This window comes from Cervus elaphus, chromosome 4, assembly GCF_910594005.1.
Source record: "Cervus elaphus chromosome 4, mCerEla1.1, whole genome shotgun sequence".
Taxonomy (NCBI): domain Eukaryota; kingdom Metazoa; phylum Chordata; class Mammalia; order Artiodactyla; family Cervidae; genus Cervus; species Cervus elaphus.
The window spans coordinates 15,891,334-15,916,251 of NC_057818.1; the positions used below are offsets into that span (position 1 = coordinate 15,891,334).

At 59.3% G+C, this 24,918-nt stretch overlaps 1 protein-coding gene and 1 long non-coding RNA gene across 6 annotated transcripts in view; one reads left to right on the forward strand and one right to left on the reverse strand.

The window, feature by feature from the left end:
• ANKRD11 (ankyrin repeat domain 11) overlaps positions 1–24,918 on the reverse strand; it is a 119,495-nt gene that overhangs the window by 4,518 nt on the left and 90,059 nt on the right. For 3 of the 5 annotated variants that reach the window (XM_043898304.1, XM_043898302.1, XM_043898305.1), the window contains 7 exons: positions 22,770–22,910; positions 18,176–18,314; positions 11,487–11,657; positions 11,198–11,401; positions 10,562–10,704; positions 8,328–8,475; positions 1,654–8,045 (listed from right to left, as the gene is read on the reverse strand). In XM_043898304.1, the coding sequence (XP_043754239.1) occupies positions 1,654–8,045; positions 8,328–8,475; positions 10,562–10,704; positions 11,198–11,401; positions 11,487–11,657; positions 18,176–18,314; positions 22,770–22,856 (7,284 nt within the window). In that variant the 5' untranslated portion in view covers positions 22,857–22,910. Of the gene's footprint in view, positions 1–1,653; positions 8,046–8,327; positions 8,476–10,561; positions 10,705–11,197; positions 11,402–11,486; positions 11,658–12,082; positions 12,180–18,175; positions 18,315–22,769; positions 22,914–24,918 lie in introns of all 5 variants that reach the window. The other 2 variants (XM_043898306.1, XM_043898303.1) reach the window with 2 other exon arrangements.
• On the forward strand, positions 3–9,134 carry LOC122691647. Its single transcript, XR_006340472.1, has 3 exons — positions 3–124; positions 364–564; positions 9,034–9,134. It is a non-coding gene; the product is annotated as an uncharacterized LOC122691647 (long non-coding RNA).

Genomic DNA, 24,918 nt, shown 5'->3' on the forward strand with positions numbered 1-24,918 from the left:
TCACAGGAGAGACGGGCTCACCAGGGGCCGGGAGCTGCCCCAGCCCCACTCACCCTGAGGACCACAGTCCCATGATACCAAGCCAGGAGCCCGCAGCAGCTGGATGCTTTGTCCCTGAGAGCAGGTGAGTGAGCCCCCCTCCCCCGAGGGAGTTGCAGGCACCTGTGAAGAGGGCGGGGGAGGAGGCAAGGGAAGCCAAGAACCGGGTGTCTGCATCACTACCCTGGTACGGTGAGGGGACAGAGGACTGGCAGGGTCCTCTGTTTACCACAGGCTTCACGCACCCCAAGTTGATATGAGGCCCACTGGGACGCTGCTGCCCAGAGGCAACACAGACAGGACAGTGGGCCTGCCCATCTCCAGGGTGTAGGGCTCACCCGGCTACCTTGGAAGAGACATCGCCAGGCCAGAGGAGCCCATGGATGCCAGTGGCGACCTCCCAGGGAGAAGCCAGTGCTTCTGAGTCACACAGGAAATGTGCAGCCATGACCACAGGCTGGAGGGGGCAGGAGGGAGGAACAGCCCCCAGCTGCAGACAGACTGCACTTGAGGCCCACACTTGAGGTATGTGCTGTCTTCCAATCTTTTGGTTTAAAATAGGCTCAAAACTTGAAAAGAGAAACCCAGCTGGGTCTCTTCAGCTGCCTGCCTGCCCCCTCAGGGCCCAGGGCACCTGGCAGATGTCTCTGTCGGGGTCTCGGCCCTGAGAACCCCTCCTCCTGCTCCTGAGGGTGGAAGCCCAGGCCCAGCTGCGGGGCAGTCTACTGTGGGTGAACTCGGGTGGCAGGGGCACAGCGCCCTCAGCTGTTGCCGGTTTTCTAGTTCCGAGTTTTCTACAGACAAACAGCAGAAAGTCCCTCTCCCTGAACAGAGATCCCAGGACAGGTTCCTGAACCTAGTGCCTCAGGCCCCGTCTGTCTGGGGATAGGCCGCACATGTGGGACATGGCCAGCCTTGAGCCTGATGGACAGAACAAGAGGAAAGCTGGGTTTTCCGCAGAGGTGGGGGTGGTGTCGATGTAGTGCACACGTGTGAACAGGTGGCGCCTGGGGAGCATTGCGAAGCTCGAGCGGCCAGGCTCTGGCTACGGGTGAAGAGAGGTGGCCCAGCGGGGCTCTCCTGGCCACGAGCCCCGTGCCTGCTCCTGGGTAGGGGGTGGGGGGACAGCCGAACTTGGAGGACACGCTTCCCCAGAGGTCCTTGTGGCAGGACCTGCCCACTGCCCAGATGCAAGTATGAGGATGGGACAGGGGGTGTGCATGGCGGGGCTTGGATGGTCACAGCTGCACGAATGTGGGGTGAACCATGGCACAAGGGAGCATGGGGCATGTGAGCAGACGGCCGACAGGCAGGGTGGGGGCCTGTGTCTGGCAGGCCTGCTGGGTGGGGACCTGCTTCAAGGAGGCAGGAGCAGCGCCCTCGGGCCCCTGGGGGGAAGAGAGGTCTAGGGCCAGGTTCTGTAGAGGCCTCATGCTGTGGGAAGGGCCGCAGAGGGGGTTGGGCGTGCCTGAGGCGAGTGGGCCGGGGTCCAAGCACAAGGTGACCTGGTGGCTGCGGGGCAGGAGGCGACACTGGGCAGTGTCGTGGGCAGACGGTGAGTGGCAGAGGCCAGTGTGGAGGGGGCTGCTCCCCGCCTCCTGGGTGGGCACTCACCACGGGGATGTGCAGCTTGCTGAGTGGCTTGCCGTCCAGGAGGTAGGAGCCGGTGTAGGTGACGTACTCGGCGTAGCACTGCGGCGCCTGCGGGCTGATGTAGCACAGGATTTTGCGCTTCTCCTCGATCTTCTTCCGGATCTGCAGGTACTCAAAGTATGGGTTGGACCTGTCGCTGTGGTAAGGCTCAATGGCGTCCAGCTTGATGGCGTCCACGATGGCGGCCAGCGTCTGCTGGATCACCTCACGTGTCTGCCGCGTGGACGTGTGCATCTGCTGGGCCAGCTGCTGGCTGGAGCGCTGGAAGCGGCGTTTGCGTGGGTGCTGGGCCTGGGGGTCGTCATCCTCAGAGCCTCGACCCTTGGCCCTGGGGGTGGGCGTGGGCTCCTTTTCAGTGGGCGGTGAGCTCTGCTTGTGCTGGTTGGCCAGCATCTGGGCGCGGGTCCTGGTCATGCGCTGAGGGATCTCCTCCACTTTGGGTGCCTTCGGGGCCTCGGCCATCGGTTTAGGTTCTGGTTCGGTGGATTCAGGCTGGACGCCGTCAGGGGGCCCCTCGAGCCCGGCACTGTCCTGAGGGCCAGCCCCATCTGCCACGTGGGCCTGAGCCGAGCCATCCACGGGGGCATCAGGGGCGCTGTGGGGCGAGGCCGAGGAGTCTTGGCCCTCAGCCTCCTCACCTCCACTCCCTGGTGGACGCTGCTCTGAGAGGGCTGGTGTGAGCCCTGAACCAGGGTGGGAGTCCTCGGGCGCCCTCCCCTCTGGCCTGGACCCTGCCTCTGCCGTGGCCTCAGGCAGCACTGCTGGCTTCGGCTCCTCCGGGGGCTCCGTTGCGGCTTCGGTGGGGAGCCGGGTGGCCACCTGGTCAGGAGGCGACACCAGCTGTTGGTCAGCAGCTGCCCCAGTGGGCTCCCCGCCGCCTGGGAGCACAGGGGCCCCCAAGGGGGTGTTCTCTGGAGGAACGAGAGGAGACTCTTGCACAGGCTCTGCTTCCACGTCAGGAACATCCTTGGTCTGGAGAGGGAGCTCTGGCAGTGAGAAAGGCCCCAGGTCGAGGTCGTCCTCGGCAGCGGGGAAGGCACCGGGCCAGGGCACCGGCTCCACCTGGCCGAGCGCCGACAGGTTGTGACCCCCTTCCAGGAAGTTATTCTCCAGAGGCCCCAGTGCGTCCACCTGAGCCACAGCCGTCACACACGCAGGCTCTGGGGGCGCGTCAGGGGGCGTGTCCGGAAGGGGCTTGCAGTTACTGAAGAAGGACTCCAGCCGAGAGGGAGGGGCGAACGCGGCCGACTCCTCGGAAGTGTTCACTGCAGCTGGGACTGCTCCCTCGGCCTCGTCCTTAGCTTCCAGTCCCGGCTCGGGGACCGGCAAAGGGTATGAGACGGGGGATGCCGGGTAAGGGGGCTCAGGATGGAGCGACTCGGCCGGGCAGAAATGTTTCGGGGACTCTGGGAACCTCTGTGGGGACTTAAGTAGGAGGTCCGACCCCACAGGCCAACTGGCTGTGTCACCAGGAGCACCCCCAATAAGGCCAGGGGGCAGGCCCTGCTCTGCAGCAGCAGGATGCGCCCATTCGACTGGCTCCTCTGTGATGACCGTGCTGAAAGGGCCCTCATCCAGGGGCTCCAGGAAGCTGGGCTCTGGGGGGATGATAGCTGCAGTGGCCTGCTGGTCCTCCGTGGCATCCAGGGGAATGCCAAGGTCAGGGGGGAGGGCCCCCTCCATGGACGGGGCCAAAAGCTCATCTCTGTGTGAAGGGGGGGACTTGGCTTGTAAACTAACGAAGGCGCCCTCTGGGGAGGGGGTGAGGTTGACTGTGGCCGCAGGCGGGCAGTGCAAGGCGTCGACTTTGGGGGAGGGCATGCCGTAGTCCGGGGAGTAATACCCTGGAGACAGGCAGGCGAACTTCTCCGCAGGTGCTGGGGGGCCAGGGGCTTTGTCCTCGGGGTGCTGCCCTGGCGAGCTGTAGCTGGGTGCAGCGGGGACGCTCTGCTGTCTGAACAGCTTGTCCCCGAGGCCAAACTCCTCCTCGGGGGTCCTCCTGACGTCCACGGAGACCGAGCGGTAAAGGTTCGTGCACAGTGGCCTCGTTGGTGTCTGGCCCGGGGTCTCTGAAATCCCACTTGTGGCCACGGAGAACCTGTCAAAGAAAGAGGGTGAGCAGGCGCTGGCGGAGGTGCTGGACATCGGCTGGGGGTCCGTGCAGTCAAACATGAGGTCGGGGTAGTCGTCAGCGCTGCAGGACGGGGTCCGGGGTGTGTGCATGGCCTCCTCGTAGCTGGGGCAGGACACTACCGAGGCAGGGGTGGGGACCCCAGTGGGCCGGCCATGGTCAGGCCTGGGGGATGCAGGCAAGACCTCTTTCATGTGGGGTCCCGCCAGCCAGTCCCGGGGGTCCACTGCTAGTCCTGGGTGGGGCTTGTTCTCGGCGGCAGAGGCAGGAGGAGCAGACTCCTTAGGTTTTCTGTCCTTTGGGGCAAGGTCGGGACCAGGCGGCTTCTTGGGCGGGCCGTCCAGACTCTTCTTGCGCGCGTCCTCGGCGGGCCGCGCCTTCTCCTTGAGTTTGGGGTCCCCGGAGCGGTGCCGCAGCTTCTCCATCTGCCTCATCCTCTCCTTGTGCCGCTTGTGCCGCTCCTCGATCTCCAGGTCCTTCTGGGACAGCATCCGCTCGAAGCTGGTCATCATCAGGTCCCCGTCGCCCAGAAGCTTCTCCCGGGGTCTCACATCTTTCTTGCCCGGGTCTCTGGTCGGGAGCAGCTTGTCATTTCCATTGCTGAGCTTCGTGGGGTCACCCTTCTCCTTCTCAGGATTCTCCTTGATCTTCTCCTTCAGCCTGGCCTCGCCAAGCTTCCCACCCTCGTCCTTGGCCTTGTCTCGGAAGGCGCCGGGGGCGGTGTCCCTGGCCAGGGGCTTGGGCTCCTCGCGATGGTGCCGCTCCCGGTGCCGCTCCTTGTCCTCCCGCCACCGCTCGCGGTGCTTCTCCCGCCGCCGCTTCTCCTTCAGGAGGCTGAGGGCGCTGGAGCCATAAGGCCGCAGCTCCTTCTCCACCTTCTTGGGGGGTTCTCGTTCAGGATCGTTTTTCTCCTTCTTTTCAGTAGAAAACAACTCAAGGGCTTTATCCAGCTCATCCTCTGCGTCAGCTTTGGAGCCGTAGGAGGTGCCGTAAGCATCGCTGTCCAGGAGCTCCTTCTCGTACTGGCTGGCGTCCTTCCGGCTGCTTATGTCCTTATAGTCATCGCTCTTGTCCTTCTTCTCGAGCTTGTCCTTCTTGCCCCGCTCTCGATCGTGGCTCTTCTTGGAGGATGATGAGGCGTGCCGGTGCCGCTCCCTCTCCCGCACCCGCTCCTCTGGGGGCTCCGGGAAGGACACGTCCAGGAGGGCGCTGAGGCTGGGGTCCTGGCCGCGGTCGGGGAAGCCGTCGGAGGATGCCTCGCTGGCCTTGTCATTGGAGTCCTCCCGGAAGTCCTGCAGGGCCTCCTCCTCCAGCCGCTCCAGCAGGCTCTTTTCCGCCTCGGTGCCCTTGCTGGCCTTCCTCTCACGGCCCTGCTCTCGGTCCGGCCTCTCCCGGTGCCTGGTCTTGGTCTTGTCCTCCACAGGGGGCCTTTTCTCCCCCTTCTCGGGCGGCTTCTGCTTGCTCCTCTTGTCCTGCACGGAGTCCACAGACGTGCGGTCCTTCCTGTCCTTCTTCTCCTTGTGCTTCTCAAAGGTCTTCTCCCTCCTGTCCTTCCCCCCGTCTGTGGCCCCCTTCTCCTTCTTCTTCTCCCTCATCTCTTTGTCCTTCTGCTTCTCAGCATGGGGTTGCCTGTCGGCTGAGTGCTTCCGGTGTCGGTCGGGGGGGTGCACCTCCCGCCCGTCCTCCCTCTCTGGGGGGCCGTCCCCTCGCCCCTCACTCGCCTCCCCAACTTTGAATCCGCTGGCTGTGTAGTCGTCTTTTTCATCTTCACTCTCATCTGTGAAGATATCTGCAATATACCAGCTCTTCTCTTTGCCCTTTTTCTCGTCTTTTTTTTCAGAGAAGTCCTCAGAGAGTATTCCAGGGAAGGCCTTCTCCCGTTTGTCTCTGCCTTGGTCAAGGGATGCCTTCCTCTCCTTGTCTTTGCTGTGCACGTCTTTATGCTTTTCCTTGGCATCCTTTTTCTCTTTAAAACACTTATCAAACTCTCTGTCCCTCTGACATTTCTCAAGGATGAGTTTTTCGCTTTTGTCCTTGTCGCTGGACTTCTCCTTGTGCTTCTCCAGCTTCAGCTTCTCCTTCTTCTCCTTCTCCCTCCCTGGGTGGTGCCTCTCCCAGGGTTCCAGGCTCTTCCCAAAGTCACAGCCATACTCTTTCAGGTCCTCCCTGTGCGCCTCCTCGGACTTCACGCGGCCATCTCTCCGCTCCTTAGCAGCCTCCGGGGGCTCCTTGCGGTCCCGGCTGCCCTCGGTGGACTCGCGCCGCCGTTTGTCCTTCTCACAGAGAAAGCTGGGGACAGCCCTGTGCCTGTCAGCCACATGCTCTCGCCGCCGCTCCAGGCCATCCCTGTCCTTCTTCCGAGAGAAGACGTCTCTGTCACCGCGCTTCTCCCGGGCCTTGCTCTCCCGCCTCTTCTCCTTGCTGTCCTCCTTTACCGTCTCCAGGATCAGCCTGGCCACAGAGTCGCTCTTCATGTCCCTGTAGTCTGTCACTGGGGAGTCCCAGCTGTCTTCCCCTTTGAAATCGAAGGAGGAATCTGACAGGTCCGAGAACCAGCGATCCTGCTGGTCATCAGAGAGACTGAACTTGGTGTCTTCGTTTTCCAGAAACTGACTTTTGTTACAGTACTCGTCAAAAGCAGAGTCCTCCCGATACCCTTTTTCTTTTCTGAGTTTTTCTTTATCCTCCTTGAAGATCTTCTCCTTCTCTTTGGGAATTTTTTCCTCCTTAAAGTCATTCTTTTTCTCTAACTTTGAGGGCCTGTCTTTGGACTTCTTCTTTCTTTCCTCTTTGTAGAGTCGCAGCTTCTCCTCTTTAGGAGACTTTTCCTTCAGCAGCCTCTCCTTCTCGGCCTTGTTTGAACGGTCCTTCTCCTCCCGGAAGGCCCTGCCCCCGTCCTTGTTCAGGTCCCTGATTCTCTTCAGCGACTTCTCCTCTCTGGAGACCTTGATCATCTCGTCCTTAAAGAGCCAGTCTTTCTCTTCTGACTTCATCTTGCTGAGCTTCTCCTCTTTCTTGCAGTGGTCTCTCTCATGCTTCAGGCCCTTCAGCTTGTTCTCAGCGGACACGTCATCCAGAAGGATGGCCTTGTCTGCCCTCTGCTTCGAGTCCTCGTACTCGTAGGTAAAGCTCTTCAGCTTCAGCTCCTGGCTGACAGAGCACAACCCCTTCTCCTTGCTTTTGTGTTTGTGTTTAGTCTTGTGTTTCTTGACAACTTTGCCCTCCTTGTCCAGCTTGGGGATGGCGCCGTCCCCGCTAGGGAGGAAGGAGTTCTTCCTGTCAGGCAGTGCGCCCTGCAGGCCGGCCCTCTTCTTGTGCTCCTGCCTCTTCCTGACTGGCTTCAGTGACTCCACGCTGGAGCCTTCGGAGGAGCCGTCAGACTCACTGCTCAGTCTTGTCCTGGTGGAGTCTGACAAGGAGCTGACCTCGGACCAGGCAGGGGAGGAAATGGTTTTCCAATTGTCTGTCCGCCAGTGCTTGGCGTGTGGGTCCGCGTGGCCGGTGTTATGCTTCTGGGCAGTGGAGCTGCCGTGGGATGAGGTGGAGGAGGCAGACAAGGAGCTGAACAGGGCGGGGTCCTTCAGCACCAGCGGGGACTCCTTGAGGCAGCCCGGGCTCCCCGCCGAGTCCCCACCATCCTCGCCGCTCTCCGAGGACTCGCTCTCAGACTCAGACGAGCAGAACGTGTCACCCCTCTTCCCAAACCGTACTTCTTTGCCCTTTATTTCTTTCTTTCGCTTCTTTTTCACTTTATTTCTTTCCTTCTGCTGCTTGCAGTTCGAAGGCTCCCGGGTCTTGTTGCCGGGCAGCATGGTGTGGGCTGAGAGTCTCAGCTTCTCCCCCGCCCCCACGGCGACGCCGACGTCCTCCTCGTCAGACGTGTCCGACAGGATGCGATGAGACGCCTTCTTTGGTGCAATCGTGCTGTTTTTAGTGTAGCTTTTCACTTCCATCTTGGGTATAGAAATAAAACTATTTGACTTGGCCTCTCTTCTGTAGTCCTTTTTCAGTAAGTGTTTGTCGTCCACTGGGGGGGTTCTGTCCTGCTCGTCGTCCTCGTCAAACTCATACTCGTCCTTGACCGGGGTCACGGTTTTCTGTGGCTCCGGATTCTTGGCCTTGTGCTTTAGGCCCTTCTCAAACTCAGAGTCTGTGTTATTGCCATCGACCGAGCTGGAAGGTGCGAATGATGGGGCGTCCTCCTCCTCCTCCTCGGAGCTCTCTGCAGGAACAGGGAGAAAGGCGTCAGGAGCTGTTCAGGCAGGGGCAGTGGTAGACAAGCCCAGAACTTCAGTAACGTGACTGAGGCTGGCCCTGGGCCGAGTGGCCAGACAGGGGTCTGCACAGACAAGGGGCTGGAGATCTCGCACAAGAGCCCCTATCCAGGGTGGGGTGCCCTCACAGTCCGGAAGCTCCCATCAGCGCCAGGCATCCAAGCAGGCTGCCTGCAGTGGAACTACCTGTCCTGCCCCCCCGTTTCCCTGCTCCCCCCCACAGCACTGACCAGCTGAGCTCTCCTCACTAGACGTGTAGGTGCCCTTGCCCAGAAGCAGGTTCACCATGGTCGGGGAGCTGGCCACCTTCAGCGGTGTCTCGCCCTTCCTGTTGCTCTGCTGAGGGTTCCCTCCATACCGGAGCAGCAGCTTCACCACCTGTGTAGCAGCGAGAGGCACATCAGGGACGTGAGGAAGGTGGAGCGGCCACCACACCAGTGCCTGGTCATAGGGTCTGGGCAGGACCAGGCTGAGGGCTACAGGCTGTGTGTGCTACCCACCAGGCCGCTCCCTACCACAGACCCATCACACAGGCTCCTGGTATTTGGATGAAAATTGTGTACTGGGGGTGGGGGGGGGGGGGGGGGCTGTTACAGAGTAGGGAAAACAAAGACCAAGCCTCCACAAGCAGGTCTATTTCATGTTTTTTATTTTAAAAGTAAGATCACCTGTTTCTAGTCTGTGCCCAGGACCACTGAACCCAAGGACAGGCAGACGTTGATTTGTCATACTTTATAGAGATGAAGGTCTGTGCCAACCCTCCCTGTACCCAGCAAGTCTATCGGCACCATTTCCCTGAAGGCATTTGCTTCCTTGGTGTCTCTGTTACATTTTGGTGATTGTCAGGATATTTCAACCCTCTACCAGCAAAAAGATGACTGGCTGCAGATGATAGTTACATTTTTAGTAATAATGTATTTCTCTCCTTTCTTTAAGGCCCTGCCATGGCTCATTTGGGATCTTAGTTCCCTGACTAGGGGTGGAACTCGTGCCTCCTGCAGAGGAAGTGTGGAGTCCTTGGCACTGGACCTCCAGGCAAGTCTTGGAATAACGTATTTTTTAACTGGGGTGTAGTTAATGTTTTACACTCTTTTTTGATGTGGACCTTTTTTAAAGTCTTTGTTGAATTTGTTAAGATTTGCTTCTGTGTGTGTTTTTCTAGGCTGTGAGGCATGTGGAATCTTCACTCCCTGACCAGGGGCTGAAGTGGTGTCCGCTGCACTGGAAAGCAAAATCTTAACCACCAGACCACCAGGCAAGTCCCCTAGTTGATGTATCTGTCTTGACGAACAAGTGCAGGTTGTTCACAGACACTACTACTGCACACCCAACAGCGACCAGACAGTGGTCAGATGCATCAGGAAACCACTGCTCCGTTGCAGTCCTCACTCCAGTGGCCTCCCGGAGATGGCTGGCAGACAGGACAGGGAGAGCAGCAGCTGTGTTTCCACTGCAGGGGCTCCCCTGCCCTCTGGGACCGTGGACAACCCTGGGGCCAGAGGCTGGGCTCCAGGGCTGTGTCCTTGCTGTCTGCCAGCCAAGGGCCAGCCACCCCAGCCGCTGGAGGCCACCATGTTCCCAGCGCTGTGGTCCCTCCCTGTAAGACTTGGCAATGCAGGCCAGCCCCCTTTACATGGAGAAAGGGTCTCTGCTGTACACACCCTTGTCCCCCTGTACAGTCCAGGGTCACTTCCCATCTCCTGGTCTTCCAGCTCCCCTCTGCGGAGGTCCCCCGTCCACAGGCCTCGTTGCATGTATACCTGCCCACTGCCCCGGGGATATTTTTACCAAATCCTTTGATAGTTCATGAATTTCTCAGCCTATTTCTCTAAAAGGGCTCTTAAGAAAGAAAAACAAACCCCTCTCATCTTCCCTAAAAGGTTACCTAATTCCTGACCTCAGCGCTTCAGTGTCCACAGGAGCTTTGGCATCTCGAGCCCAAAACCCTTCCCATCTCTCCTGGCACCCACGTGTTATTGTCCCATTATGTCCATCCCCCTGGCCGAGCTGCTGGTTGCCTGGCACCTGCCACCAGTGACCAGCGGGGCCACCACAAAAGACCAGATGTCACACGTCATTACGCTTGCCTCCCATCTCTAGACAGGGGCCTTTTCAGGACATTGTGGTGTGGACGTGGCCAGACCCTCACCTACACGTGTGTCTCCAGTGTTGGACCTGAGGGCTGGCACCCCAGATGCTCATGGCTCCTGGGCTGGTCACACAGGTCACCCTGTGTGGCTGCACCTGTCCAACGTGCCTGGTCTGACAGCACAGGTATGAGGACAGACAGAGCTCCTGCTCTGGGGCTGGCCACTCAACCTTCTAACATCCAACCATACCTGCGTGGCCAGAGCAGGGGTGGGGGGTGGTCAAAGACTCACTTCCTAGTCGCCCTGCCACCAGGAAAGAGAGAGATCAAGAAGCTGCAGCAGGCCCACCCAGGGGTCTGTGGGGAGGCACCCACCTTGTAGTGCCCATTGTTGGCGGCATCATGCAAGGGTGTATCATCATCCAGGCCCTTGGTGTTCACCTCCGCGCCCGCGGCCAGCAGCTGCTTCGCGACATCATAGTAGCCCCGGTTACAGGCCTCATGCAATGCCGTCCAGCCTGGAAACAGACACTCAGCACGTATGTGACTTAACCTTCAAGGCCACTTCCACCTTGGGCGGCACAGGAGACTCTAAGGACAGGCGCCCAGCCTGGGTGTTCTTTCCTGGGGCACCTCTGGGTTGCCCATGACCGCTAGCGGTTAACCCTACAGACTAGGAAGCTGTGAAGGGTCCAGACAGATGAGCAGTATCATCACACAGGAAAGCAGAGCAGACCGTGGGTTTGGACAGGCCTCCGTGCAGCAAGCGCCGAGGCCTCCCAGGGAGTGACCACCCCAGGGACTGGTCCCAGGGTTTTGGAAAAATTCAAGTTAGCACCTCTTAAAAATATCAGTATTCCTAAGTTAGGTTTGAATCAGACACATGGGGGTCCCGCTCGGCAGGGGTCCTGGGGTCCCAGGCCTCCTGAGAAGGCAGCTCTGGGTGCACAGGCAAGAGAAGAGGGTGCCGTGTCAGAGAGTCTGCCCTGGTCCTACCCTCCGAGCGCTCACCCGCAAAGTCCTTGACATTGACGTCCGCCCCCTCGCTGATGAGCTCCTTGATGCGCCGGGCATCCCCCCGGATGGCCGCCCGGTGCAGGCGGGTCTCCCCACGCTCGTTCCTCTTGTTCACTTTATCTTTGGTTTTTGAGGCAGAGTTGGGCGTCCCCTTCTGACAGACTGTCGACTGGGAGGGGTGCTTTGGTGTCATGTCCACTGCCGGCCAAGCAGAGGATGGCGGAGGTTAGCAGGTGGAACCCTTGGGGCTGGGCCCCCCCAGCCCTGGACCCCCCGGGCTCACCTGGGCTGTTAGCGGATTCCTCGGCTGTCATCTGCATGAGCAGAGCCACCTGCTGGCGCTCGGAGAGAGGGTAGCCAGCGCGGATCCCAGACAGCCCCATGCCGAAGAGCAGCCCGGCCTTGCGGGTGACGGGCTCCTTCCTGATCCGCTTCCGCTCAGGACCCTGCTTCTCTGTGAGGCGTGGGGGAGAGAGGGGACACTTCATGCCACGGCGCCCTCGACCCCGGAGCCTCACCTGGCCGCGCGGGAAGGGAAGGGACAGCTGGCGGCACGCAGGCCGCCCGGCATCACCTCTTCCGGCAGTAACTGTGCTGGGGACACAATTCCAACACCTCGTCACCAGCCACTGAAGCCAAGCCTGGCCCCCACCGACCATCCACTGCTCCAGGTGCCTCCCCAGACCGTTCCCTGCACGCCAGGCGGCGGGACGGCCAACCCGAGTCCCCGCTCACACAGGACGGGCCTCGGTCTAGCAACTGCTCGCGCCTGTGGTCCAGGGCCTCCGCCCCACCCGCCTCCGAGACAGTTCAGATGTAAAATGCAAACACAGTTTAGAGACCCATGGAGAGGTCAAGGCTGACTGGGCGGTACTGTACCTTTCTTCTTGCTTCTAGGAGCCTCCATCTCATGCCATGGCGCTTCGAGGAGCGAACCAGCCTTGCAGTACCACGGCGTGGACTGAGCTGGAGGCATCTAAAGGCATCAACACAGAGCACTAACAAGATACGGGGCCAGCCCGGCGCCCCCTCAGCCTCCTCACGACAAGCACGCTGCGCTCCTCAGGCCCCTCACACACACCCTGTTGGCCGCAGACAGCCACAGTGCCCGTGTCTCTCACGGGGCAGGGGTGATAGAAAAACACTCCGACTCCTGGGATCAGGAGCCCAAAAAAAGCTCATGGGAACTGGGGATCCACCAAGTCTCAGATCCCTCCCCTGCAGCCCTGTGTGTTCTGGGAGAGCCCCTGTGTGGGGTGTCCTAGGTCATGGGGTGCAGACCACAAGGTCACCACAGGGGCCACGCTCGAGAGGTTCTCCCTGCACCCCTGGGCTGGGTCAGACCCCAGAGAGAGGCAACGTCTCCACTCCCAGAACCACATACCTGGACCGCTCACCACATCAGGCCCCGCAAGCATATCACTTTCCATTTTCTTAAGAGTTTTCACTGCTATTTCCTTAAACTGCTTGTTTATAAAAACTATAGCTGTGACTTGCTGACAGTGCTAATCTGTGTCTTACGTGATCACCCCTCAAGCCACCCCACCAACTACTGATTTTTAACCTACCCCCAAGGCACAGGCCCAAGGAAGGAAATTCAGAAAAGATGCTCCTTATCGTTGACCAAGAGCCCTGCTCCCCCATAAGCTGTGAAGGCAGTAAGGAGGTGGCGGCACAGGGGCCCTAGCCGCAGAGGCCCTTGCACCAGACGCGGCTGGCAGAGCAGGAACCTGGTGGCTCCAAGGAGTCCTGAGAAATGAAGCCATGATAGGATGGCAGTCAAGCCGCAGGGCCCAGCCCAGAAGCTACGCCACAGGTGAGCGGTCACGCAGATCTGTCTGGGCACAGCCTCGCAATGTGGAAGGGCCTCAGACAGTCGGGGGTGTGTGGCCTCCCAAGGGCTCCTGCCCAGGGACAATGCAGACATGAATTCCCCGGACACAAGGACAGAAGCACAGCCTCCCACCAGGCTGCCCTGCCAAGTCCACGAGGTCACCCTGGGGTAGAAGCAAGCAGACCAGCAGCACTCCTCTTCCGCTGCACAGAGGTCTCGGGACAGACATGCCATGCCCGTGATTGTAAGACAGCAGAGGAACCAGCAGAAGGGCCACAGCCGACGCTCCTCCAGTCGCTGTGCAGGCAGTGACACCCAGGGCCAGGGTGCGCCTCGAGGGCTCCACCTGCTGCCCAGAGACTGACCCCAGCTGCAGGGCAGGGCCCCGGAGACCCAGGCCTGCGGTCTCAGGAAGAACGAAGGCCACCCATGGGTAGACTGAGCACATGGCAGGCAGGCCCCCCACCCTCAGGGATAGGAGAGCTGAGGCACCCGCAGCAGGAGTCCTCACGTGCCCTGTGTGAGGAGGTCTCACCCCACAGGTAGAGGTTTCCCAAGGCTTATCACAAAGGAATCCCTAAATGTAGTCCCATCTCCTGAGACGCCGGCTTCTCCACACTGAAGTGCAGTTTTTTTCCTACAGGTGCGGCGGCTGCCAGTATCTAGAGGAGCCCACGTCTGGCTGGGCTGTGAGTCCCGGATGGAGTAGGCGCCCACGGAAGCTTGGCCACAGAGGAGTGGAGGCTGGGGTGCAGGTGCTGTAGGAGGGCCCGCCTGCCTGGCTGCTTTGTCCTGTCAGCAAGCATCCACCCCAGCAAGGCCTCCTTCGTGCCCTGTGTGACGACCCTGAGGACACAGCAGAGGAAGTGTCCCAGGCAGTGGGCCACTCCTCGTGTTCGGCTAAGGTTCTGTTTCCTACATCCACCCAGAAGCAAAGCAGAACCTACAGGAAGCCCAGACGGCAGGTGCCAAGTTAAGAGACGTGGACACTGACAGGTGCGTGGGAGCAGCAAGGGCAGGCCAGGGATGATGTGTGGGGGCTGGAGGCACCGTGCCCTTCTCTGGACACCTGCCCCTTCCCAGGCTGATGGGGGAGTGGTCTCGTGAGCTGAATGTCCCCTCACCGCTAGGAAAGCGTGACTATGTGACTCAGCACCCTGATTCTCAAGCTTGGTCACCTTGCTGGTCCTCTGTGAAGTCAGCGCACGTTTATCATCTCTTCCTGGGACGTGATCACCCACCCGCAGCTGCAAGGATTCCAGCAGCCCTCAGGCCTTCGCTGGTGTCCCCCCAAGAGGCCACTGGAAGACGGCTCTGCTCCCCCCCCCCAACTGCCCAGCTGGGGCTGTGGAGAGAGCAGCCCTGAGCACCTCTGTTTCAGAACCTGGCATGCAGAGTTGTGCCCCCTGACCCCAGCAGAACTGACAGCATCCAGCAGAGAAGAACCCCTGAGTCAGTGAATCCTGGCAGCAAGGACGCAGAGTGAGTTTCGGGAACAAGACCTCCCTATGAAACCAGGGCCACCTCTGGCTTTCGGGCAAGCTCTGCAGATGCCTTCCCCTCCACATCCCCCGGTCTACCTGACCCTCTTGAGTGGGGCCCGCTCTCACACCTACACAGCCACTGGGCGACCATGTGCTCTTTCCAGAGCTGGGCTGGATGCCCCAGCTCCCTTCTGCGCCTCACTGAGGGCTCACACCCTGCTGCCTGTGCTGTTTCCCAGTGCGGGAGCCCCATCCTCTCCGGAAGGCCATCTGGTCTCCTCGAACCAGCTTCCCCATGCAGCCCATCCCGCTGCTGCCACCTGGGGGTCTGTCCTCGCTTCCACCTATCCAGACAGAGTGGACAACAGCTGTTTCCAGCAGAAGCCATCCCGCAGGGGCAGGATGGCATGAGCCTGGGAGACCTCACGGCACCTGGGCGAAGGACAGCGTCCTCCGGCCCAAGGTATCATACAGCAGGCAGGCTGCCCTTGGCCTGTCGCTGCCACCAGAAGCCTGTGTCTGGGGCACAGGGTGAGTACCCGTCATCACACAGGCCTAGGCTTCCCAGCAGAGGGGTCTCTCTGAAGACTGGTTTGGCACAACAGTGGGGAGTCGATGACCCCCTCAGATGTCACCACCACCTACACCCCCCCCTGAAGGGTGGGCAGGCATCCACAGTCCCCATGAAGTCGCAGGGCTCGGCAGCAGGCAGGAGGTGGGGTCAGTGCCAGGACCTGGCATCCTGACAGTGTCCTATCTCTTAGTCTCAGGAGCACACAGTCCACCACACAGGACAGAGTCACAAGACAGGCTTCTGACCAAGAAGCCAGCCTAGGCACAGTCCATACATGACAGATGCTGTCAGGTGACGGCTACATGGGGTCCTACCCATGTTACATTCTGGCCCTCTGAATGCCCCTAGACCAGCACAGGGCCTGTCACTCAGGCTGCAGTGATGACCTGCTATCTCCTTTTCTGTTTAAAAAAAATTAACCATCACTGATCAGCGAAAAAGAGATCTATGTGGCCTTCAGTAAGTCCCTGACCTGAGGGGGGTCGGGGGTGGGGGCAGTCTTTCTCTCCCCTTCCTCACTAAGGCTTCTTCAGCTCCTGGCGAGGGTGACAGAGCGTGTTACACAGGACCAGGTAAGGAGGCCAGAATCTATGAGGTAAGGTCAGCATGAAGGGACTGGACAACAGGGCTTCCCAACCACGGACCCCAGCTTTTACTTCAGCAACCCCTGCAAAATGAAATCAGAACTCCAGCAACACACAGACGGGTCCTCCACTCTGCTGGTCCAGCCCATCTGGAGGCCTCCAAGCACCCCTCAGGCCCCCATCCCCGAACCCTGGCGACCAGTGGACAGAGCAGCCACCTGACCCAGACCAGAGACAAGTGGGCCCAGCCACACCCACCAGACTCAGCCCAAGATGGAGCTGGCCAGCACCCCCACACCAGTCCTGCTCTCACTGGGGTCCTGAGGACTCCAGAGTCATGGCATGGGTGGCGCTCAGAGTGCTACTCTGCTTTGGTCCATACCCAGCAGGTGGCCAAGCACCTGTGTGGTCACAAAGGTGGCCTCCAGCACTCAGCAGGGTGTGTTCTCAGAACTCCAGGACCCAGAGCCCAGCACATCCCCCTGGAGCAGGCCCTGCCCCTCAGGGAAGCACATGCAGCCACCTCTGTCCCCAGGTAGGGGCAGTGAGACTGTCATGAGACTAAGCAGGAAGCCTGGTGTGTGGTGGTCAGGTAGGTGTGTGCAGAGTTAAGCTCTGGGGAAAATAAAAAGCAGAGCAATCTGAAGCAGGTCTCAGTCCCACCAAGACTGGCACTGGGCAATGGCAGCGGGCAGGAGGATGCCCCTTCCGGACTGTCCTGGGTGCATGTTCTCAGTAGGCTGGCCCCCGGGGCAGGGGGCGGGGCTCTGGGGCACAGCTGAGGAGCCACCACTGGTGGCTCAGAACCAGGCTGCATGTCCCAGCAGGGGGCGCTGGAGGGATGTGGGCACGCACCAAGGAGCGAGCACTGCCTGCGGCTGGCGGTGGGGGGGGTGGGTGGGTGGAGAGGACTTCAGCCCACCTGCCCAGATGACTGCTCACCGGGAAAGGCAGGCAGGGTCAGTGACCAGGGCTGCAGGCGAGGTGCCCAGTACTGGCCCGAAGGACATGACGCTCCCCATTACTGGAGTCTGGTTTGCCCCATGAACAAACCAAATGGCTAAGAGAGCTGTACAGTGGGCCCCTGGGGGTCACAGTCACGCGGGGCGGGGGAGGCCTCTGCTCCAGCAGGCAGCTCATATCCTGCTGGTGAAGGGTCACTGGTCCAGCAGGACCCGTCCCCGAAGGGGCGAGGAGGGCGAGTGCTGTGCCCTGCGTTGAGCCTCTGTACACAGTCACCCCCAAGGCCTCATGCGGAGGTGATCCCAGCCCCCGGCTGCCCCCTCCTGGAGCAGCAGTCTTCCTGCGAGTGACAGGAAAGCCCTGCAGGAGGACACTGACCTGCAGATGCCCAGCATCCAAGAAGCCTGAAACCAAACAACAACACTGCACCCTGCACAAACCAGGACTGGCCAAGGTGCTCAAGCCTAAGCACGTGTCTGGGCCGGCCTGTGTCCTCTGCACCAGACCTGACGCAGAGGGTCCCTGGGAGGATGCCCATGACTCTCCTTGTGAAGGACCCCATGGAGGCTGGACCACCTTCCCGGTAACCAAGTCGTACCCCAGCTGGCACCACCAACCCCACCACCCTGCACCAGTGGCCTGCAGCCCATGAGCCTGGGTGCCTACTCAGGGCTGGGAGCCCAGGGATCACATGCTGGGGCGGGGGGGGGGGTGCGCGCACCTGTGCAGGGGCTTGAGAAGGAAAGAGGCCCCTTCCAGGCTTCTCCCTCTGCCACTTCTCCCAACTTTCTCACGTCTGTCTCATTTCTGTGCCTGTCCTTGTCCTGTGAACTGACGCAAACCCTCACACAGCAGGGCCTGCACCCCACCTCATCCTGGCAGGACCTCTGCTCCTTCCCCCGTGGCTGCATCCTGAGGGAAGCAGGACCCCTTTGTGGCGCCATGGATTCGCCCATGCCTGCCCCTGGCTCGGGGTCTGCCATCAGATGACCGGCAGGCTGGGAAGGCTCTGGCCCCTGGGCCAAGAGGAGGGGAGTGAGCTGGCCAGCAGGGGGGCCAGGTTCTTGCCTGGACCTAGCACATCCCTGTGAGCAGCTCAAGATGGAACGGACCTGGGAGCACGGGCACCACGCGGCGGTCTCCGGTCCTCCTGCACGCGCTCCCACCGCACGTGAGGGAAGACGGAACTTGCTTCTGCCTGTTTCACAGTACCCTTTGGCAACTGGGTTAACTTATGTACATCTGGCAGCCCTGAGGGTAACCCGTTTATCCTCTCATGTAAAGCTCTCCAGAGGCTGAACAGAGTGCAGGTGCCTGGGAGTCAGAGGAAGAGGGGCCGGTGGTCACACACATACGGTGGACAACATGGGAGGCCCCTGGGTCGGGGCGATGCTCTGCAGGAAACCTTCCCTACCAGCTCCCAGTCGCCCCACCATCAGTGAAGAGCCTCACCCAGCACCCCTCCCAGGCCCTCGAGAAGAACCCCCTGGAGTCAGCGCAGAGCCCAGGCTCGAGGGCGGGCAAGAGCGGTACCTGTGTCCGAGTCCTTCTGCTCTCCATTGGCCCCCGCGGTGAAGGGCAGCTTCCTCTTGGGCGCGCGCTCTCTCACCTCCTTCCCACCATCGCTGCGGTCCAGCTTCGGGGTCTTGGTTAGAGAAACCTTATCTTTGTCCTGGAAAAGAAAGTAACACCTTCAAATACCATCCCCAAATTAAAGTTTCAACGTCCTCACATCTTCAAGGACTTCCTGTGCCAGGAGAACACACCTCATATTTGGTAATGGAGCCTTCTACCCGCCAGCCATGGCACTGCCCCTGGGACAGACTCGGAGGTGAGCGAACACACCTTCAGAGAGGCTTGACCAATGGTGCCCACTGTGTGCTATAAAGCTTCCCACTGGACAGGAGCGTGTCTGCCCAAGACAGTGGGCTCCCCTTTCTGTGCATCTTTCTGCAGCCCCCTGCCTGCTCCATGCTCCAGTCAACTCTGGCCTTGCTGTAGGCCTGTGACCCTGCGGGTGGCCCCAGGGTGGGCAGCCCACCCCACTGCAGGAGCTGGCCCAGATGGTGGTCGGGTGTGGCCATCACTCCCAGCCCTGCTGGCCTCTCGGCAGGTTAAGGACCCAGAAGCCCGCATTCCAGCCCCATCCTGGGAAGTCCAGCCACGCATCTGCCTTGGTGTCACTGTCTGCAGAAGCAGAGGTGATGCCCGCCTCGCGGGAGGGGTGGAGGGCTCAGACTCCACAAGGCCCCACCCAGAAAGAGCGGCACGCAGAGCCCTGGGGGTGGGGTGCGACGGGGCGCACTCGGTGCCACCTCCGACTATGCAGTGCCTGGCTCACCGGCCCACAGGGCGCCGCACGGGCCATTGGGCTCGCGCTGACATGGAAGACAGCACTGCTGCCGCCATGCAGCTCCCTTCCCCAGCGACAAGCTTTCTTTCTGGAATCCTCCCCACACACACCACCCTCGCAACACCGAGGCCTCAGGTGATCCTGGGAGGGTACACCGACGCCTGAACGCTGCACAGCCCTGTCTCCTGGGACCCCAACAGCCCTCCGGTCTCTGGAGGTAACAAGACACCCTCGGTGACCAGGGGTCCCGCCAGAGAACACCACAAGCTGCAGGGGCATCTGGAGCGTGCAGAGGGGCCAGCAGGCAAGGCCCGACACAGGCCCGCCTGTCCCCACCTGCACCCCACCCCCACCGGAGAACAGACCCACCAGCCAAGCCCCAGAATGTCCTCAGCACCTTCCCACCAAGAAAACTGGCCCAGCTGATGAATCTGGTATTTAGACAGATAATCTAAATCAAAATTTTTCAGAAATGCAAAACATCTGAAAAATCAATGTAATTCACATTAAGAAAATGAAGTACAGAAATCATGACCCTCTCAACTGCAGAAATGGCCTGAGGTCCTGACACCAACCCCCAGCACACTGTGGGAAGGGTGTCCCCACTCGACACAGGCTCCACTGCAGAAGATGGGGTGCACCCCTGAGACAGAGTTCAAGGCAAGAATACCTATAATCACCACAACTACTGAAAAACAAAACCACTTTTTAATAAGCAAAAGAATATGTGTGCACTTAAGAAAATATCCACATAGCCAGTTCACATTTGGAGAGGTGTTTGGTGACAGGAAAACACAAATTAAAACCAGGAGGTGACACCCGTGCTCCCACCAGAAAGGCCAATGGGACAGGCTAAGCAACTGGCCTTGGGCTGCTGGGGACCCTCAAAGCTTCCAACAGAGTCCACAGCACAAGCCACGTGTCACACGACTTAGTTTTTGTTCATAACAGTGAAGAAACAGCAGTCACCCAGCAAAAGGCAAATGGGTGCCTCCACTCCAGCACAGACGTGGGTGGGGGCTCCCACTCGGACAACAGCCTTGGGGGGTGGCTCCTCCAGTCAGAGCAGGGCCCCCCCCAAACCCTGATCTTCCTGAGGGATGGCAGGATTGGACACCTGAAAGAATCATGAGGAATATACAGTCCAATTCTTCAGATTGGTAAGTGGGTGAGGGAAGCTGCTGGAAAGAAAGTGGGCGGTTCCCACATGCTACAGACAACCAGGAAGTCACGCTGAAGCATGCCGTGTTAATATCAAGAGACATCAAACACACAGGAATAAACCTAACAAAAGATGCTCAAGGCCTCTATGCATATGATAAACCCCTGAGAACAGAAACAGGACTGATAAAATGGAGGCCACTTGTGTTCATCACTATTAACCCAGCAGATCTCCCAAATGCATCTTCACATTCAGAGCAGTCAAAGCCCAGCACATCAACCAGCTTTTCCAAAATGTACGTGGAAACCAAAGGTGCAAGAATAACAAGGACAATTCTGGAGAACAATGCAAGCGGACAAGTTAAATTACCAGGTACCAAGATTACACAACAGGTGGCCCTAAGCTAAAGGCCAAAGGTCCAGAGCAAAGAGCAGAAGTGAGCCCCACCTGACCGCCACAACCCAGGAGGAACAGACAGCCTTCCAGTGACAGTGACCAGGTGAACATCCACAGGAAGAAAGTAAACATTGACCCTCCTTCACAGCTCAGAACAGAACAGCCCAGATGGGTCACAGAGAGCCTGCAGATGACAGGAAAACACCTGTCTGTCTACAGACGTCACTGTCAGCATGGACTGGGTCCACCTCGACCAGGTTCTGGGGTGCAGAACTGTGCAGTCACTTTAAAAAGTGAAAATGAAGTTGCTCAGTCGTGTCCAATTCTGCGACCCCGTGGACTGTAGCCTACCAGGCTCTTCCATCCATGGGATTTCCCAGGCAAGAGTACTGGAGTGGGTTGCCATTTCCTTCTCCAGGGGATCTTCCAACCCAGGGATCGAACCCAGGTCTCCCGCATTGCAGGCAGATGCTTTGCCATCTGAGCCGCCAGAGGAGCAGTCACTTTGACCAACCAGTAAACCGTATCTGCCACTTCTGCAGAAAACCCAATGTACGTGTGTTCACATCCCAGACCTGCATCCGCACAAAGGAGGTGGAGCTGAACATCCACACAGTGGACACCACGCAGCCCCAGAGGGAGAGCCTCCTTCTTGACAGCAAGGGCCTATCCACGGGAAAGCAGCAGAAATCCCAGCCATGGATCCGCATGGCCTGTGGGTGGGGAGGCATGGTTAGAGCAGAGGCTTGAGGGGGGCAGGCGGGGGGGGGGGGGGGGGGGTGGCCCCCAAGGACACTGGCGGTGCTGTGAAACCTGGTCTCGATCATGATGCTCCCAGGTTCTAGAAATGATAGGTGCATTTCTGCTTCAATAAAACTTGAGTATCCAGCTGCTGACTAACAGCGTGCAGGAACACACTGCACACTGCCTCGGCTGTGGGCTTGCCTCCTCACGCCCACTCCCCACAGCTTCCTGCGCACCCTGGGAGCTCCTCCACAGACACCCCCACCCCACGGCTGGGTGCTCATTGCCCTCAAGGTCGGACCCATCCTTTCCCCCATGGAGTCTGCCGTGGGCACGTGTGGCTGTCACACAGCTATGCCCGGTGAGCACTTGGGGAGCTACGGCCCAGGTCCTGCAGAGCAGGGCAGGGTGCGGGCTGGACTGGGAGCAGAAGGGGCTCACACTCGGCACAGTCTGTTCCTTGAGGCTTTTTCTCCATTCCTTCTGTGCCCTGACAGACAAGCAGGAGTCCCCAGGCGACACCTGCCTCGCAGGTCACGGGGACCACAGGAGTCCATACAGGATGGCAAAACCCTGACCCTTCGCTGCCACCAGAAAGCCTGTCTGGGGACCCCCCTGGTGGTCCAGAAGTTAAGACTCTGCGCTTCCAGTGGAGGGGGCGCAGGTTCAACCCCTGGACAGGGAACTAAGATCCGGCAGACCACTGCCCCTACCGCCCTTCTGGGCTTCAGCATCTGCACGTGGATCCTGAGAACCAGCGCTCCTACAGTTTCCCAGCATTCAGAGGAGCAGGGAGTCTGAGGCCTCGTCCAAGACCTGCTCAAAAACCAAGCAGCACCAAGCCACACCCAGCTTCCACATGAGCTCATCTGCACCGCCCCCTCCTCCTGGACAGGAGCCAGGGCACAGGCCACAGACCGCCTTCGCGGGTGGCCCTCCCTCAGGAAGGCTGTGAGTCTGGGATTCTGCAGACCAGCCTGGAGGGAACCCTGGGGTCACGGTGCGTGGAGCACACGGCGCACACACTGCACACCCCCGAGCCCAGGGCACCAGCACGTTAACAGGACACAAGGATGCAGGTCGACATCCCGTTCCCTGTTCACACTGGGTTGAGCAAAGCTGTGAGTGCAGCTGCCCAGCAGCATCTCGGTCAGGACCACTCACATGGCCACTGTCACATTTGGTCTGCCCGCAGCTGAGGTCAGAACCCAGGGTCATGGGGTCTCTCAGACAGGCACCAGCTTCTGTCCATGGACCCAGTGCTGAAAGCACTCTGCTGTCAAACACATCCTCCAGAGGAAGCTGGTGCTGTCGTCCACAGCCACCCAGACCACAGCAGCTCCTCCCTTGCTGGCCCCAGAGCGGGCCCGACACCAGCACCGGGCAAAGGAGGGCAGAGGGACAAGCAGAGCAGCCTGGGCAGGCAGGCAGGCGACACCCAGGTCTAACCCTGCACGGACGCGGGAGCTCACCTTTTTCCCGGGCTGCTTCTCCACCATGTCGCTGCTCAGGGAACGCTCTTCCTGCTGTGGGGTTCTAGAACACCCACCCTTGGGCATCGTTTCTCCTCACTGGGCCTTCATTCACGCCGCCATCGCTTCATCATCAACCGTCTGCTTCAAAACAGAGGACATGGGATTAAGGTTCGGTGACCCCACAGGAAACCCAGGCACCTCCAGTCAGCATCACACGATGCACTGGTGCAGTGACTTTTCTGAAGGGGTCCCCTCCCACGTCAGGGTCCAGGACAGGGCTTCTCCTGAAGCACCACCCAGTGGTCAGCTCCGGCAGGGCACTGTCTACACCCCACGAAAGAGAACACAGCAGGGCCTTGGGGTTCACGTGGGAGTCCAGCTACCAGGCAACTAGAGACCCCCCCTGCATCCCACGGAGTTCGTCAGTCCCACCCACCACCCTCCCCAGAAACCCAGCGGAGGCTCTGCCCGACTCGATGTCTCACTACCGTGTGCTGCTCCCTGACCGCCCGGCACGCACCAGCCTCTCTCTCCACCTGTTCCTGAGTCTCTTCTGCCTGCGGCCGCACTGACCCAACCCAACCCGAGCCTGCCCGGCGTGGACAGTGCTGCACATCCCGTCCGTCACATCCAGGCTGTTCACTGTGTTTGGCAGAAGGAACAGGGAAAGCATGTCTGCTCTGTCTTCCTGGCAGTGCCCTCCTCAGACCTCATCCTCACAGTCAGAGAGAGCATGTCACACCAACCAGATCACACCCCCAGGGCCTGCCTTGCTGGACGAGGGTCTCTGCACACAGCTCACCAGAATTAGAATCAGCCTCTGCTCTGAACAGCTTTGCAGACATACCATTCGGAAGCATCTGGAGTGGGAGCTCCAACCTGCCCTTCACCAGCCTCCCAAGAACCTGTCTTCTTTCTCCATGTCAACTGATACGAGTTCACAAAGGACCCCTGGCATGTAGCTGGCTGACACAATCTAGTGGCACAGCACCGCACGGGGGCCCAGGTTTGCCTCCGCACATCCCAGGGCTGAGGCCGGAAATGACATTTCCTGTCTATAACTGAAACTGGGAATTCCAAGCTTTCTTCCATTTTCCTACTACAAAACTGGACCATCTCAGCCTGAACTGTGGCATCTCAGAACCTGACTCAGGACAGCGGCTGAAGTTCCATACTACCTGGGAACTCATCAGTAATGTTTCCATAAAAACTTAAAAGATTATGCAGAAGATAAATTTTAAAAAAACTGCCTACTCTCAAGATGAAGATGAGAAAAATTGAGCTGAGGAGCCCTGGGACACTCGCCCCTCTTGCTCCAAGACGTGGGCACCTCTGAGTGTGTATGGCCACCTCAGAGATCCGTGAGTTCTGGACCCTGATCTCATGGTGTCCAGACCAGGAGGGCATGCAGAGGGCCAGTCCACACTTTCAAAACTCGTCTTAGTACATGCCCTGTGGATCTGAGCTGCACAAAGCCAGGCCACTCTTCATTAATCTTGTTTCCTTTTGTAAAATAGTTACTTTTCAGTAAAGGTCTACTGTGGCGAACCCTCAGGCATGTGAGGATTCAGGCCCAGCCGCTGAGCACCTGTGTAGTGACCCCGGGCACAGGGAGGAGCAGGAGGACTTGCTGTCGGGAGCACGGTCAGGAAACCCCCAGTGTCCCCTGTGCAGAAGCCCACGTTGGCAGGAGTAAAGTAGGGAAAAATCTTGTAGAAAGAAAGAAAGGAACCCTGCTAATAAACCTAACAAGGAAAGTAGAGAACCTCACGTTCCATAAATAAATATTAATTTAAAAAATTAATGTCACAGTTTTAAAGAGCTGAAGAACAGTGCTGAGACAGCCTGACGCTGACACGGACCCCCCACAGGCTGAGCCTGTGTGCAGGTGAGCTGCATTCCCACTGAGGACTGTGCCGCTGGCAGAGTCCACGTGCAGAAACGACAGTGATCCCCACCCTGCCCCCCACAGAACCCACAGACCAGCACAAACAGGCCACTGGACGACAGACAGAGAACGTCTCCGCAGCCTCAAGGTAAAGACGACACCTGCACAGCCAGAACACTGACCATGATGGCCAAGTCTGCAAATTCTGACACCTGGAAAGCAGCACGTTTTGTTCATTAAAGGTCACCGTCCCACAGG